Below are 16,993 nucleotides of genomic sequence, written 5' to 3' on the forward strand. Positions count from 1 at the left end.
TCGTCGTCGTCAGATGAGAGACCGGCTTTGTTTGCCAACTTGGCTTTGGCCTGCGGACATTCGAATGTGCGTGCGTGACAGACTTGTCGATTGTTTTAGCGCGCGGCCTTTCGGTGGCGTTCGTCTTCAGCTGCCGCACAATCTTGGCGATTTCCTCACGACGCCGCGAGAACCCTCCGACGACGCCTTGACTTGATCACGAGGATGTCAAACGCATTTGAGTTGAGGGAGCTGAAATATTGCCACCTGTTTGTGGGCCCAATAAGCTTTAAATGTCCACAATTCCAAATGTTTGCACTTAAATTGTATTGATCGCAATTCATGGATCCATCTGCAAATCTATGGAGGTCAATTTGCTACAAAAGTCAAGCGTCGTGTTAGGGAAGTCAGGCCATTAAATACTCATTCGCTGCCAAAAACGTAGAAATACGTAAATATTGCCAGTGTCCCAAAGACATATTTATACGTTTTTTTGTTCTATTTTTCATTTTTATGCTAGAGCATACAGAAGGCTTTGATTGTTTGATTGATTGATTGATTGTGGTCGTCCCCTCAGCTGCTTCCTGTCTCTGCTGCTGGTCGCCGCCGTGGTTTGGAAAGTCAAGCAGACGTTTTGGGCCTCGCGGCGGAGAGAGGTAGGACGCGCGCTTAAGTTTATCGCACACATGAAAAAAAGAAGAAGCTTGCTTTCTCATGATTTTGGACTTTTGAAACAATGCACGACTACACGAGGCTTAGAGAGCGTTTGGGTCGAATACTTTTCCAGATTCAAGTGTTGGTTATGATGTCACAACCGAGCTACACAGCTGATGTCATTACGCTACGCGGTTGTTATGCTCGTCCACAAAGACGCACATTTGAACAAACTGATGTCATGTAAAAAATTTAAAAAAAAACATGTTCAATTCTTGACGAAATGAGAATGCTTGTTTATCGTCGCACCCCTAATATATATACATCCCCACCTTGATCATTTTGCCTACATCATATTCCTTATCTCATGTAACTTAAAATAATATCAACTAAAGGCAGAAAAGGATATTTTTGTTCTGTGTCCTAAATGCGAAGTGTACGTGCCAACCGGTGCAGCCCCTTCCGTGCAGCCCCTTCCAAGGCGTGAAGGGTGAGCTGGTGACCGACCGGAAAAAAAACAAAACCTTAACGAGCGTCACTGAGACGGTAAACAAGGCCGTTCCCCTTAATTAGCGCCCCTCATGAACCAATTAAGGCCCATCAAGTGATGCTAAATGGAGTGGAATGAAGTGGCACACGCACGCGCGCACGCACGCGCGCGCGCACGCACGCACACTGGCAGTCAATTGGCTGAATGCGTCACAGGCTGAAAGGTGATTCTTCTTGTACAAAATCCTTGTGATAAGGTCAAGAGCAAACTCGTTCGTATGTGCAGGATCATATTCCCCAAAAAAACATCTTCTCGCTGTTGAGGACAAAATCCTGTAAAAGAGTTTTGAGATTGAGAACAAAAGTGCATGTTTTTTCCATGCAATGAAAAAAAAAAAGTAACAATTTTCTTTTTGTTCATGTGTTTCTGGCTTCTGTACAAAATCCTAATAAATACTTTTGAATATGAGATATTCATATATATTCCACACCAAATTCATGTTCAATTGCGTAACAATGATTCATTTATTCGTACCACAGCGGCAAATAACCTTTTTTCTTCCCAATATAAATGCGACTTCTTTTTTCCCACGAATCGATTATGATTCACGGAGCGGTTTGTTGAAAAATGTTGATCTTTGTTTTCCCAAAATAAAAGCAGCAGTATTTGTTGAGAGGCTGAAATTCAATTTCCAGTCAAACAATGTCACAAAACCGATGATCAAAATGCTTGTCAATGAATCCACGAAACCAAAATCTGTTGCAACCAATAAATCGATTAATTGTAATCATTTTGAGGATTGACAGAAAGTCGATTTGATTAACTTTGTGCTTGCTTGCGTTGGCTCTCATTTGGGATGAAATTTGTGCCGCGTTCCGATATCAATCATCCAATACGAGCGTCGGCTCGCCGGCGCATCCATCACGTTGACAACCTTGAGCAGAGGACGGCGGCGGCGGCGGCGGCAACGGCACAGAGCACCAAGAGACGGAGGAAGAGGAAGATGAAGAAGAGGAAGATGAAGAAGAGGAAGATATATTAGCGCAGACATGGCCGCCCGGGGCAAGAATTCAAAGCGGACGGGACGAGAACAACACAAAAGGGTATCGCGCCAGCGCGTGTCTGCAGGGAGATGTCCTTGCTTGCGCCGGATCGCTTTCCCTCGCCAGACTCGCCTCCAAAACAAACGTCAAGTTGATGCGCGGCCGGGACGGCGACGGCGACGGCGCTCACCTGGCGGCGGCGAGGGAGTCCGAGCGGAACGACTGGTGACAAGTGAGCCGTGCGGCGTTCACACGGGAAAACGAGCTTACGGTCGTCCCCGCCACCAAATATGCAGCTTTCCAAATCCAAATCATCCCAATCGTCCATACCCCCTTTCACGCAGCCTTTCAAAGGCAGCTTTCACTGCCAGAAACAAAAGCAGAATTTTCTTCACATTTCTGTTCTGTTTGAAAGGCATCGCTAAAGAAAGTCAACCACAAGTTAAAAGCCTTCAAAAGTACTTTCAGCGACCCCCTTTCACACAGAATTGTTCAAAAGGCGTTAAAAGCCTTCAAAAGTACTTTCAGAGACCCCCTTTCACACAAAATTGTTCAAAAGGCACCGACAAGGACCGTACGTCTGACCCTCCAAATTTCTGGATTTGAAATCCTGTCAAATGCCCCTTTCACAAGGCCTGTTAAAGCCAGACAGCCCCCCCCCCACTTTGCTGTTGTGTGTTCCAGGCTCCAATAACGAACAGGAGTCGGCCCATAAATTCAATGGTAGGTTCAGAGGCCCCTTTCACACGTCCAGAAAAATTCACCCAGTCTGGAAAAACTAGCATTATCCTATGTCACTATTTTGTGTGTGTGTGTGTGTGAAAGGCACCAGCAAGAAGTGCTTTCAGCAGCTCCTTTAAAATTGTTGAATGTTCTGGTACACAAATTTTGGTGAAACTGTGTGAAAGGTGCTATAGCTTTGACTAAGATCGGACCGCAGCTGTGTGAAAGGGGTTAGTGGAAAGCTAGGACAGGGTTGTGAGGTTTAACACCGAACACTCACTGCCTCCTAGTTGTCTGCTTTGCTGAGTTGTGCGTGAAAGGCACAGTGCTTTTTGTGGACTTGAAGGTTTTTGCTTATCCATCACATATTTGTTTGCTTATCTTCCACCCCTGCGGTCCCTTTACACAAATATTTACACGCATCCTGCCGCCAGCTGACAAGGCCGCTCTCCACGTGGCAACTTTGAATACCATTGACGCTGAAAAATGGGAAGCGTTAAAGCTTCATCAGACCTTGCACCCGTGTGACTTATTCATCCGCTAATCGATTGTCGCATGAACAACCGACGCTGAACATCCCGATGGCTTCCTGCACGCAATTAACGGCAACATTGTCCCGTCTTCCCCTTCCACGCCGCCGTCCCCGGAGATCCGCGGCAAGGTAACGGATAATGCGCCATTCCCGCCCAGCCTGTCGGAATTTATGGAACGACAAGCCAGCGCCGGCTTGGAAATCCCCTGACTGGTCCGACCTGGAGGGGGTGACGATGGTCTCGGTCTCGTCCATCATTTCACGTCGTCAAATAAAAACAACAGGAGCAGAAAACACCCCCCAGCGAGGAAACGGCCAAGAAACATGGCTCCATAAAGGACGCATTAATGCTGCATGCTGCTGTGATATGCTGCTTATCAATAATGGAGGCCAGCGTGTGCACCCCTTAAATACACACAACGGCAGCGACACTCCAGTCTGGGCGCAAGCTAAGCTAAGCTAAGCTAAGCTAGCAGCTTCATTCTTGTCACGGCTCAGTCGGAGCAGATCGCTCCCACCTGGGATCGGATCATCCTTTTATTGATGGAACACAAGCTTCCATATTAAAACTTTATAGGCTGTGCTAGCGCAGTAAGAAAAAAAATGCTGACCGTGGCTTCTGTATCGCCCCCAAGTGGCCTGGAGGCCAGAGGCAGGTCATAAAATCAGAGCAGCACTTCACAAAAAGTATGGCAATAACATTTTTCAAAAATTATGATTCAAATGTTTTGTAAAAAAAAAGTCAGGTCCTGTTAACTCATTCACTGGCAGACTTTTTGACTGAAGCAACCCCCTTCTCTCCCGGCTGTTTTACTGGATTTTGACTGATTTTGCAAGGCCCGTCCACAGAATGTTGTGTTCTATTCATTATTACAAAAACATGCAATTAGCATTAGAAAATAGCTCAGCTTCATCGTTATTTACAAATATGTTAAAAACACTGGCAAAAAAGAGCTTTTTTGCAACATGGCCCTGGTTGATCTCGTATACTCTGCTGCCACCTGCTGGCCGTTTTTGTAATAAATTCCATTTCCATTAACATTCTCTTCAGTTCAGACGCTGCATCAAAGTCTTCTAAATGCTCTAGCATAAAAAAAAAAAAAAAAAAAAACATTAACAAAATATCAACCATCCTTTTTGGAAATCAACCTCAAATGTTTTCTTCAAAGCAAAATGTCAGAGTTCATGTGTCAATTTCGGTATGACTTCTTGAGATTGTTTTTTTTTTTTTTTTCGTGGCTCGATTGGCAAATTTCAAGTTGCAAATATGATGCGTTACCGAGACAACTTTTGCGGGTCGCGCTTGCAACTTTGACCAAAAATGCGAAAGATCACAAAACCTGCAAAAAGTCTGCAAAAAAAAGTTGTTTACATTGATTTGTTATTTTCTCACCACGACTTTTGATGCGTAAGTGCGGGAAATTTTTCACACAGATCAGCACAAAATGTGTCAAAACTGCCGCTTGCAGATCCGAGTCCAAAATCGTCCTTAAGCTTCGTGCGTGCGTGCGTGCGTGCGTGCGTGCGTGCGTGCGTGCGTGCGTGCGTGCGTGCGTGCGTGCCGTCCCATTGTGTGAAATTGTGTGAAATGCGCTGCTAAACATATCTTGTGCGGCAAACAAACGCTTGTCCTGCTGTAAACTGCCGGACAATCCTCGTGCTAATCCTGCTCCTCTAAGAGGCTTTGCTGCTTCATCTTCATCTTCATCTTCATCTTCTTCATCAACACCAGCAACACGCACACACATTTTACCTTTCAATACACTGACAAACATTGTTGCATGAAAGGTTTGTTTTTTCCAACGAGCTTCTGTGACGCATGCCAGCAAAAAGCGTTTCCTCGCCAATCGAGTGCTGCCGCTACGATGCCATCGGATTCGCTTCGATACGATTCGCTCCAAATTCTTACAATCCGTCGATCAATCGAATCGGAACTGGAGTCACTCCTAATTTGGAGTTATTTGAAATTGAAGTCAGTCTCGTATTGCAGCACATTTGTAGTCAATCGTTTTGTATCGTAATTGGAGTGAATCGTAGCAAACGTATTGATTATTCGTATCCTGCAAAAACGATCTCTTTGCATTCCGAGTGAATATTCATGACGGCGCTCTCACGCTTGCGGTTATTAAAGTGCCGCTAAAAGTTTCAATAACGTTGGTTTCAAAAAAAAAAAAAAAAAAAAAGTGCAAGCGTTTTAATGAATCCGGCAAACACATCATTAAGTTTTCCATAATTACAAAGACGCGACAATGGCGCGTGTTTGATTACAAGCGCTGGCACGCGTCTACGTGGCGGAACTCCGACGCCATCGCCGGCGCCGGCGCTTGTGCCGCCGCGGGGGGTTAATGTCGACTCGCTTTTGCTTGATTGCCGCCACTTTTACTGCCCCCGCAGACTTTACACTCGTCTGCTCTTTTGGGACATTTTCATCTTGTGGTTGTGACTTTTTCTTTTTTTTGGGGGGGGTGACGACATACGTGATCTAAGGAGATGTATTTTGAAGACTCAAGAATTATTACGACATATTCCGTTTCACCTTACGATTCATTCCAACTACAATGTCTAATGAAATGTTTATAATATGATTCAGTTTGTTTATGATGTGATTGACAGCGATTACGAAACAAATTTGTACTCTGATGACGATAACTTTCGATTTAGTCCGATGACGACGTGATCCGGATGCAATTCAATCTATGAATGCGATAAAACTCTATGATGGCCATTTTGGGAGAATGCGTCGTTCTCCTTTTTTGTTCCGCAAGCGAGGATGGAAAGAAGTCAAGTGGGCGTCGGCTGTCGTGATACGACGACCGCGTTGTGGTCATGTGACCCTTTGGACTTTGACGAAGCATCGCGGTTGCTAATAACGACAACAAACACGAGCACAAAGCCTGCGTGGAGGCCATGTTTGTTTTTGCTCCAACGCAATCACGTCGTCCATCATCACGCACAAAAGCCGGCAAATATCCACGCGGGTTCCGCCGCATGTGACCCGCCTTTCATAATTCCTCGCCCCAATTAAATGCAGCGATTCATCACTCTGCTTGCTAGCAAACGGTTATTGTCTTCGGGATGCGTCTCATTTTTCACAGTGAGCCTCGTTGTTGTGAAGTCGTCGAGACCAGCATGTTCAAACCGGCATCTCAAAGGCGTCTGTTATTAAGGGGCGGGCCTTTATTTGGATAATTGCAACACAGGAAATACGTCGCCATCACATCAGGTTCACAGGCCCGCTATTTCAGGGATTTTTTATGTGCAGCGTATAACTCCATTTTGTTGTACCTCCCACTTATTTTGGGTGTAATTCCGCTGTCGACCAATAGATGGCAGCACACTGCGTTTAGCGCGTTTGTGTCCTTTTGAAAGACTTCAAACGGGTGTAATTCGGCCCAGCCTGGTTCGACTTTTGAACATCCTGCTTTGCATCCTGCTTTTTACGCCTACAGAATGTGAGGCTGGAAGTTCATTTGACATCTTTGGCTTTGATTCTTGATGTGTACGGCGAGATGATCAATTCCGCTCTGTTGAGTGATGCGAAAGTCAACGAATGAGCACGTACCGTAGGCCGGTTATTTCCTTGCTTCCGTGTTGTGGCGTTCACGGACGCGTCAATTGTGGCTCCCGGTGAGCGTTTCATTTTTTTTCCCGGGGGTGGGATTACGCTGCCGGAACAGATGATTGACATTTTAAATACATTTGATAAACGAGTACGTTTAGGTGCTGTTAGGAAAGTAGTAAGTGCTATTTTTATGGTTTGTGAAGTGGCGACATTCATGCGCGGGTCCTCGTACATCTGCCGCATTTTCTTGAAATCAGTCATTTCATTGACATTTATTTCAAAGTTTTACGTCAGCTGAGCGTGGCTGACGTTGATCATTTACGATTTTGAAAAGTGTGTAGCGCGCTGGTCAGTGGGCGCAATGACGCACACGCAGATGTTGATGATTTTGCTGAGGTCGAGGTGGTCTTCTTGTCGCCATCTGTTGTCGCTGCCGCAAGCGAGAGATGTTGAGCGGAAGCGCGAAGACGTCCGGCGTGGGCGAAGTTGGGCGAAGTGCAATCACGCAAGCTCACTGTTTATTGTTTACAAGCCGAGATTCGCAGCTTGTGAATTTGAGACGGAAAGATGCGACGGATCGTTAGCGTTTAACCACGACGGATGATTAGCATTTTCATGCTTCATTTGCATAATCTCGATAGTGTTTACTAGTTTTATTAGCACGTATGCGGGCAGTTTGTTCAATTGTTATTGTAAATGCTCGTATTGAATGATTTATTAGCACGTCAGCTAGCTAGCGTGGCACATTTGATGCTAATTAGCATGTTTGTCTCGCTTCTGCTTCAATTCATCTTCTTGATCAAGTTGTGTTTCCGTATGTTTTTTAAATGTTTTTTCTTTCCGGACGTGTTTTTGAGTCTTCATAAGTCATAACTTGTTTTGGCGTTGCTGCTTCTGTAACTTGCAAATATTGAACTTTGGCAACGAGTATCACCATTGTTGTTTCTTTTCTCTGCGTCTTTGTCAGAGCGAGTCGGGGACGCCGGCCGGCCTCTCGATGATCGTCTCCCCCGCCGCCGATTCTTCGTGTGTAATTTCCTCACTTCACTAAGTTGCTAATTATAAGTCTGCAGCGCCATTATTAGCGCTGTGAAAACAAAGCGCGAGAACCCCCGCGGCTGCCCGCTCAGCCTTGACGGCCCAAAACACTTCCACCGCCTTTATTAGCTGGCTTATTAGCATCCGCGCGCACACGCAGACAATCAAGACATTTAATATCCAAAAGATGACTCCAACTTTGACGTGCTTATTATTACGTTATGAGTTGACGCCGCTGCCAAAATGAGATATGAAGCTTTCAAAAGTTTGACATTCGCTCAAAGTCATTTCCTCCTCCGAGGCGCCCAAAATATTCAAATATGTTTAAAAAAAATTTAATACGACCAGATATGACCTAACAGGAAGTTAGCATTTACTTATTGGCTAGCATCTTTTGGATGCATGGTTAGCATGCTTGCTAGCAATGCTAACATAAAAATATGCTTTCGTCAGTGTGCCTTCATGCTGGCCTGCGGTTATTGATTATTTTTCTTTCTTTTTATGACCGCGAGAAGCCAAAATCAAAGTCACAGTAAAATTCACTTTAATGCTCAGCCTTAGCATTGCACCAAAATATCCGGCAAATTAATTGATTTTCACAATGAAAGTCAAGTCTTTACCGTTATTGATAAATAAATCATATTAAAAATGATCCATGCCGCTAGTGTTAATGTTATATTTGCCAATATGGCTAAGATGTGCATTCTTTTTTTGAGCTCCTTCCATCAAATCCCCAGGATAGCAAGTTGTTTATTAGCATTAGCATCACTGGACTGTCGAAGTGGATTTACATTCACTGCTAATCCATTTCAGACCAAAATTCTTTGACTTTGTGCAAGGAGGCGAGACCGAAGAGGCGTGTGGCGTGACCCGCTCTTGCTTATCAGTCCTGTAGGGGGCGGCAGCGAGCGCTGAGCTCTTAAATACACAACGCCGCTTATCTCTTTAGCTCACATTGGCAAAGCTGGAAGTGGTTGTTTTTTTTTCTCTTCTTTTCCTGGTGCGTGGATGAGGTTGCGTGACTTGAAGTGTGCGAAACTTGAAATGTGATTGCGGCGTTGGAGAGTCTCTCCAACGCCGCACAAGCCGCTCTTCTCACAACAAATTCCACAGCGGAAAGCGTCCAATCACGCGCAAGGACAAAAGCTTCTTATCAGTCAGGTGGCCAATCACAAAGGATGCTCTTCTTCTTTTTTTCGTAAAAAAATATGCGCTTGTGTTTTGGATGATCTTTTTTCACCGTTTTATGAATTTTATTGTTCATCAGGACAGGAAGTGAACATAAATGCTTCCTCCAGGTTCCACTCGGCACTCTTAAACGCCACGAGTTGCGTTTTTGCCGTTTGCCGCAGACTCAATTTGGGATATAAATTGGAGACAAAGAAAAAGTCAAAAGTCTTCAGCTTTGCTTTTTCACGCTGCCGTCGGCCGTTCATTGTTGTTGGAGGCGGCGCAGCCAATCAATGACGCCCGAATTGGAACGCTCCCCGGGGAGACACGATGGAGATCTGCTCCGATAACAATAAGCTGCCTCACACACACACACACACGTACGCACGTACGCACACACTTTGACCATTAAAAGATTAAACGAGGACACCAGATGTGCGCTGATTTCATCCGAGGCAAAGTAAGAAAGGCCTCGACGCGAACTTGACGACATGACGTCACATCCGCTTCATATGTTGCTTGTCCAAGGCAGCGCAAATGCAGAAAAGCGAGCAAATGGCTCGATGAGGATTTTGTCCATCGCCGTCGGTCGAAAAGATGATGTCACCTGATTAGAATTGCTTGGACAGGTGAGTGGAGGGGCAACTTCCAGGATCTTCTTCTTTTTACTATGATTCAATTGATCCTCCTCCGCCATATTGATTCTGCTCCATCCATTTTTTTTCTTTTCAACCTCATCTTTTGTGGTATCTCGCGGCGTAATCCCAAACACAACACGTTGCGGTCGAAGCGAGTTGGTTGTCGTTTACAAACATGACAAAATGCTCTGTTGCGATGGTCAGGCAGACTTAAGATGGCCGCCGTTCACGGAAACAAAACTGGATCCAGAGCATATGTGGCAAACAAATCGGAATCAAGAACTCCTAAAGACAATCTGTAACGAGCTGAAGATTAAGTATGGAAACACGAGTACGCAAATAAAATTGGATCCAAATTGTCTTCACAAACCAAACTGGATTCAGACGACATTTGAAAACAATCCTGTTTGCTTTCTGTCAGTTATCTTGATCCGGTTTTGTTTCCACACCCGCTGTTGTAAATAAACACAGTCATCTAAGATATGACTGACTGGCACGCACGTGCACTTTCACGTGCACATAAATCTACCTGGGAATTGTTGACTCGGGTTTAGCGCAGTGGAGATGGTTTGTCAAAATGACGCGATGTTGCATCGCGCGTTGTTGATGTGCAATTTTGCTGCGCTGGCTTTCTGCTTGCCACTTTGCTTCTTTTCGTCTCGCTCACATTCTCTCTCTCTCTCTCTCTCTCGCTCGCTCGCTCGCTCGCTCTCATTTTGAACACTGGACCATCCGGGCCGCTATTGACTTCCCCTCGCTGCCAGCTTCCCGTCTCAGGCGCTGATAGCTGAGCTGAAGACGCCGCTTCATCCTCACCGTTGGCACATGCTGCGCTGTGACACACACACACACACACACACACACACACACACACGCACACACACACACACACACACCTTAATGGCTCCACATGGTTATTGACTGGAGATTGATTAGGCCGCTCCTTGTTAGAAAGTTCTGGAGACGAGACCCGCAAACATGCTGAGTCGTCCTTGCATCCAGGCACGCACACACACACACACGCATAAAAATACAAAACCAGATCAAGAAGACGTATAGAAGCAAACTGGATCAGGATCATATACGGGAACTAAACCGGATCAAGAACACAAATGGAATTGAGATAACAACAATCAGTTGATCAAGAAACAAAATCTGTGTGCATCGTCCAACTCGTGTCTTGGTATTTAATTTCTGTCTCCTATGAAGACACCAGGAAACGTCACACGTCACTTTGAGCCATTCGAAATAAGATTGTAAAGAAATAAGTATGAAAGTGATTGGCACGTTTCATTAAAAAAGTGTTTGCATGTCTGCTGTACGTGAGTCACGTAAATGCTGAGCCTCACACGAGTTTATCAGATCTTATGTGACAGTCCCTGAGGGGGACCGGGACGAGACGTGTCCTCATTAGCGCCTTCACCACCTCGTGGGGTCACGCCAGCCTGTATGGAAAAAAAAAAAAAGAAAAAAAAAAGGGGGATCTGGAACACACACTGAAACAAAATTGGCCTTCAAAACATACACTAAAACCGAACTGGATCAATAGCATGTACAGAAACAAAACTGGATCGACACACGTACGGAAACAAACCTGGATGAAGAACCCAAACTGAAACAAAACCCCATCAAAACCACAAAACTGGATTAAGAACACATCCGGAAACATAACTGGATCGCCAGCATGTTGATCAAGAACATTTATGGGAACAACAGAATAAAGAACACAAATGGAAATGTATCTGGATTAGGATCATGTGTGGAAACAAACCAGGACTGGGAACTCCTACAGAAACAATTGGATTGAGGACCCAAACTGAAAAAAAAAAAAAAACGGCATTAAGAAAACATAAAAACAAATCAAGAACTCGTTTGGATCTAAAACTGGATCAAGAACCTAAAGTGAAACAAAAGTGGATCAAGTACACATATCATTTCAAAACTGGATCAAGACCACATATGGAAACAAAACAACAAAACTGGATCATGTATGCATGGGAGCAGCACTGGTTGCAAAAACATGCATTTGGAAACAAAACGGGATTGAGTGAGAACATGTGCAGAAACGTAAATAGATGAACAAGTACAAAAAGAAGACCTGGATCGGGAACACAAACGGGAACAACTGAATACGAATGAAAGCAAAAGGTTCAAGTCCAGGAAGTAGATGAAAACACTTACGGAAAACAAAAAACTAAAGGTTTAGCAAAATAACTTGACCAAGAACATGTCTGGAAAGCAAACTGCATCCAGAACCGCAAAGTGGATTTGTTTGACTGCCGGTGAGTCACGTAGTCACAAGAAGGGACGAGATCACATGTGACAGTCCAATAATGGCGCCGTGATGAGACGTCTCCTCGTCAGCGGCTCGTCAGCATCTCCCGACCTGAGTCAGTCATGTGACAGGAAGTGCTGCTTGCTTCAGGCGAGACCTGAATGGAGCTGATGTTGGATGGCTTTGTGGTGGCAGGAGCCAGATGGGAGCGTGATGCTAATGCCGCTAAATGGCCTTAATGGAGAGAATAAACCGGGTTGCCACGGAAACCGCGTGTGCGCGCGCGTGGAGGATTTCTGATTAAAAATCAATGTTTTCTTGATCCAGTTTCCTTTTCATATGCATTCTGGATCCAACTATGTTTACATACATGTTTGTGATCCCGTTTTGTTTCTGGGTCTGATACTGGTCCACTTTTCTCGCCATAGCTGTTCTTAATCCAGTTTTGTTTCTGTCCATGTTCTTGAGCCTCTTTTGTTTCCTGATGTGATTTTGATCCAGTTTTCTTTCCGTACTCTTTCTTGCTATCACTTTTGTTTCCGCACCTGTTCCTGATCCAGTTTAGTTTCTCTTTCATGTTCAAGTCAAGTCCACAAACGGCGCCTGCATCTGCGCATGCGATGGCGTGTGCGCTAAACCCGTTGCGCGTCTCCATGAGAGAGAACAAGAAGCGCGCACCTTTCAAGACCCTTTTAAGCGGTCCTGGCCGAGACGTGCGCGCGTGTGCGTGTGCGTGCGTGTGCGTGCGTGTGCGCGCGCTCCTCAATGATTTCCATCTGTGGGCATTTTTTGTTCTTGGTCATATACTGACAGTGTTGCAGGCTGTCCATCAAGTCTTAAACGTGTTCACACGCACACACTTTTTATGGCTACATGGAAGCCATCCCGGAGGTCACACGTAAATCCTTGAATTGAGGAAAACGGCTTCAAAAGTATCCAAATGAAAAGCCTCAACTTTCATTTAGCGTGCAGATAATGTTTCCAGTAAATACATTTACAAAGTAAGTATAAGCAGACTTGAAGCAGTTTATGCTTGCGTTGAAAACCAAAAAGCAAGCTGAGAAAATGGACCGACGATTTCTTCATTTGTCGCCTTCAGCCTGACCCGCATCGCACGCACGCTCGCGTCGCTACATTGGATTTTGTTTCAGCATGAAAAAATGGCGGCAAACGTTCGCCTTGAGTTTGACTTCCAAGGCTTGGCTGTCCTGTCACTTTTATTAGCAGGCATGTTAGCATCAGTGTTAGCATCCGTGTTAGCGTGTGCAGCAGATGTTGTCCAGCTGTTGCTTGTTGTGGTGAAAGAAAGCGTGCGTAACGTTTGGCCGACGCGCCGGCGGCGCGCCTGTGATCTCGGCCGCCGCCCCTGCGTGGGAACGCCGCTGATGGACGGCGTCTGTCCGGGGAGGACGATGATGTCATGGCTTCCAATGGAGGCCCGCGTGCCCGCCTTGGACCGCTCAGCCGTCACCGCCAGAGACGTCTCATCAGATTTGAAGCGCTTCACTGAGCTCTGACTTTTTTTTTTTCTTTCTTTGAGACTTTCAGCTTTGCTAAATGATGTCGAGCGAAAACTTTCATGGAATATTAATTGCCTCTTTTGCATACATTTCAAGACTGCGAAGAAAAGAGCAAATCATTTTTATTCTCATGCGCACCCGAACTTCACCACAATTAATACACAACCTGTGTGAACGTTGTGGAAATATTTGCTGCTAAAATCGACTTAGTTGCAATTGTTGTGTTTTGGTTGATGAATTGATTGATTGTTGATTGGCCTTTTTGGGGCCCTCAACATGAAAACTCACCAATTTATGCAAGTTCTGTGTTGGGAATTACTGGACGGGCCCCAACACGAACTTCCGAATCTCATTTGGTAGGACCCCTTAAACGTTTCTCTAGTCAACAAAAAATGAGGTTCAGTTGTGTCAAATTGAGCAAGAAATTAACCAATTTTGGTCGAAAGCAGCCATTTTGTGCCAAGTAGTCAAAATGGCGGCTTCAAACAAAAATGGCAGACTTTTCCGGGATGGCCGCTGCTTCATTTTTTTTTTGTGGGCCAACTCATTATATTGAACTGGACTCTTCAGGAGCTGAATTTTCAAAATATTTGTGAGATGAGCTACAAGAGTTTGTTTTATGGCAAATCGTAAAGCTTTGATGTTGCGCAAGAGCCACAAATACTTCACTTATTCATATTTCATACCTGTCGACTATGAGTTTCAAATTTGGTAGGAATTTGGTTTAAGGATGTGCCGTTTTGGCTAGTTTAGCCAGTTTTCCAACTTTGACGGACCAACATTCCCCCCAATGGCCACTTGTAACCAAAACGGAAGCTTTTCTGTATCTTTTGGGGCGTGGCTTCTTTTGTGGCTCTCCTTACGTTTGTTGTGTGTACCAAATTCCATCTTGCTTGTTTTCAGTTCCATTTGGGTTCTGCTGATCCAAGTTGTCTCTTTAAAGGTCTCCTGATGACCTGAGTCTAAAATGGCTGCCTCCCTTAAGCCAAAATGGCCGCCTCCGTGTATTTTTCCAGGCATGGCTTGTTGAGACTTTTTTTTTTGTAGGTCTACTGACTTGCTGACTAAATTCCATGTTGAAGTTGAACTGGCTGAATTTGGGAAGATTGCTAGTTGAGCCAACGTGATTGTTTTTTCTTCCAGTTTTTAAATGTGAAGCGAACGCAGCGTTGAGTGTTTTGTTGCTGTCAGAGTCGGATGACTTTAAGTGTGTTTGCTTGCGTTCTGTCAAAAGTTTTGCCGTGGCGGCTTCCCAGTAATTGCCATCCGCTTAGTCGGCACGCTCAACACAACCGGCGGCGTGTCCACTCCGACAATTCTTGTCTCGCTTTGTCTGGCAGCGCCGGCTAATTAGTCCTCCGTACAAATCTGCCTCCGCAACGTGAGAGGTCCGCGGCACCAAAAGAAACAAACTTCCGCAACCAGACCGCACTGCAAAAAACGCCAAAGCAAACACGATTCAATACGGCAACATATCTGGTTTTGCAGCGTAGGACACGATGTCGCAATGCGAGAAGCCCTTCAAGCCAAATTTGCAGCCAAAAGTCCTGCCGCCGCCGCCGCCGCTGCCGCCGCTTGACACGCGTCTCAAGAGCGAGGTCCTCGGAGACGGCCGCTTATCAGCCCAGGAAATCTTTTTCCTTGTTTACGCCGCTCGGATGGCCCTCGCCAATCCGAGCGGGAGACAAAATGCTTGTCTGGAAGGCTGACAAACATGGCGGAAATGAGATTTGTTATCGGCTCGCCGCCGCACCAATCGTCGCGTTCGCACACGCACGCACATTGTCCGACCGCAGCCAATAATTGTGTCCGATATTCCGAGTGTTTGTGTGACGGAAATCCAAAGAGCGCACTGAAGTGTGTCCTTTTGCCAAGCAGCCGCTTTCAAGCTCATCGTGGAGCCGGCGTTGCGCGTCAGGCGTGTGCTGTCGTGATTATTCATGCGGAGAAGACGGCGCTTCAAAAGTCACAAAATGAGCAATTAATTGATATTTTTATCAGCAGGCTGCGCGTTTTCGTGGATTTACCACAGGATACTGCGTGTGCGCGTGCGTGTGTTTACTATAACAGTGTGTGAATGTGTGTTAGCTCGGCTACGTCAAAGCTAGTGTCAAGCGATAATGCAAGATTTGCTAGCGATCTAAAGTCAATATTGTCCAGTGCCAGTGTTGACAAAATGTCACTGATAATAATACCAATTGATTTTTTTTTTTTTTAAATAAGGATTTCTTTATACCGAATCACAATGAAGAGCCGAAGAAAATTGTTCTGTCCGAACCTACAAAGGAAAGTACGACGTCAGTGTGGAAGAAACAAATGCGTTTGCCTTGCATTTTTCAAGTAAGGCGTGAAAACCCAAAATGGCAACATTTCATTCAGACATTGTGAGCAAAAGCGAATAACCAGAAACAATCGCAAGAGCCGGAATTGTGAAGCTAAAAATGAGCAAATTGCGATGCTGCTTTTGCTTTTGCTTTTGCTTTTGCTTTTGCTTTTGCTTTTGCTTTTGCTTTTGCTTTTGCTTTTGCTTTCGCTAGCATCATCAAGAAACGCAAGCGAGAAAGTTCCATTCTTCAAATGAAAGCTCGACGTTTGCATTTTGTTTGTTTCCTTTCAAATCCTTTGTGGTTGTCTTTAGTGCCCAAAAGCTTCAAATTGTGTTCCTGTCTTGATTTTCATGGCCTCGACGCTTCAAAGGTGTTTTGCGCTCGGCTGTAGATTGTTGTCAAGAAACATGGCCGTCGTTTCCTTCGGTCGGCGCACATTGAAAGGAAGTTTGTGTGGCGGCGCTCGTTAAGAGTCAGCGAGGTTGTCGGCCAATCCTCGTCGTACTTGAACGTCTCATGAAAGCACGAATGAGAAGCGGCGGTCTCGCCATTGATTGGAGCGGCGGTCTCGCCGGCTGCTTTATGGAGGCGGACCTTCGCTTGCAACGCCGCTTTGTGGTTTGGGCGGTTTGTTGCGACCACTCGACACTCTCGCCGCTTTCCCTTCGCTTTTGTTTTGTGCGACAGTCGCAGTGCGTCAATAACGTGACATCAGAGAAAAGCCGACAACAACGATGACGGATGCGGCTGCCATTTTGTTGTTTTTGCATGAATTTGTTTTGGTTTAAAACATTACACTTTAATGACTGAAATGTAAAGACAGCTTTGACACGTTTCATCTTGTGCTAGTTTTGGAAGATGCGTAGCAGTGGCGGAATGTAATGAAGTAAAAGTACTTTGTTAAAGTACTCAAGTAAATGTTTTTGTTACTTGAGTACATTTATGGAGGTTTACTATTTACTTTGCCGCATTTATGAGCGAGTATCTGTACTGTATTTTGTCATGGCAAATCGCACCAAATCAATGGAGAGATTTAGCAACA

At 45.2% G+C, this 16,993-nt stretch overlaps 1 protein-coding gene across 6 annotated transcripts in view; it reads left to right on the plus strand.

Annotated features, from left to right (window-relative positions):
- Positions 1-16,993, plus strand: part of atrnl1a (attractin-like 1a) — a 90,422-nt gene that overhangs the window by 50,987 nt on the left and 22,442 nt on the right. For all 6 annotated transcript variants that reach the window (XR_013296089.1, XM_077581251.1, XM_077581249.1 and 3 more), the window contains one exon: positions 557-635. Coding sequence is in view for 5 of the 6 variants with exons in the window: in XM_077581251.1 (XP_077437377.1) it covers positions 557-635 (79 nt within the window). In the remaining variant the exon portion in view is untranslated. The remainder of the gene's footprint in view (positions 1-556; positions 636-16,993) is intronic.

The sequence above is a fragment of the Vanacampus margaritifer genome, chromosome 12, assembly GCF_051991255.1.
Source record: "Vanacampus margaritifer isolate UIUO_Vmar chromosome 12, RoL_Vmar_1.0, whole genome shotgun sequence".
Classification (NCBI taxonomy): Eukaryota; Metazoa; Chordata; class Actinopteri; order Syngnathiformes; family Syngnathidae; genus Vanacampus; species Vanacampus margaritifer.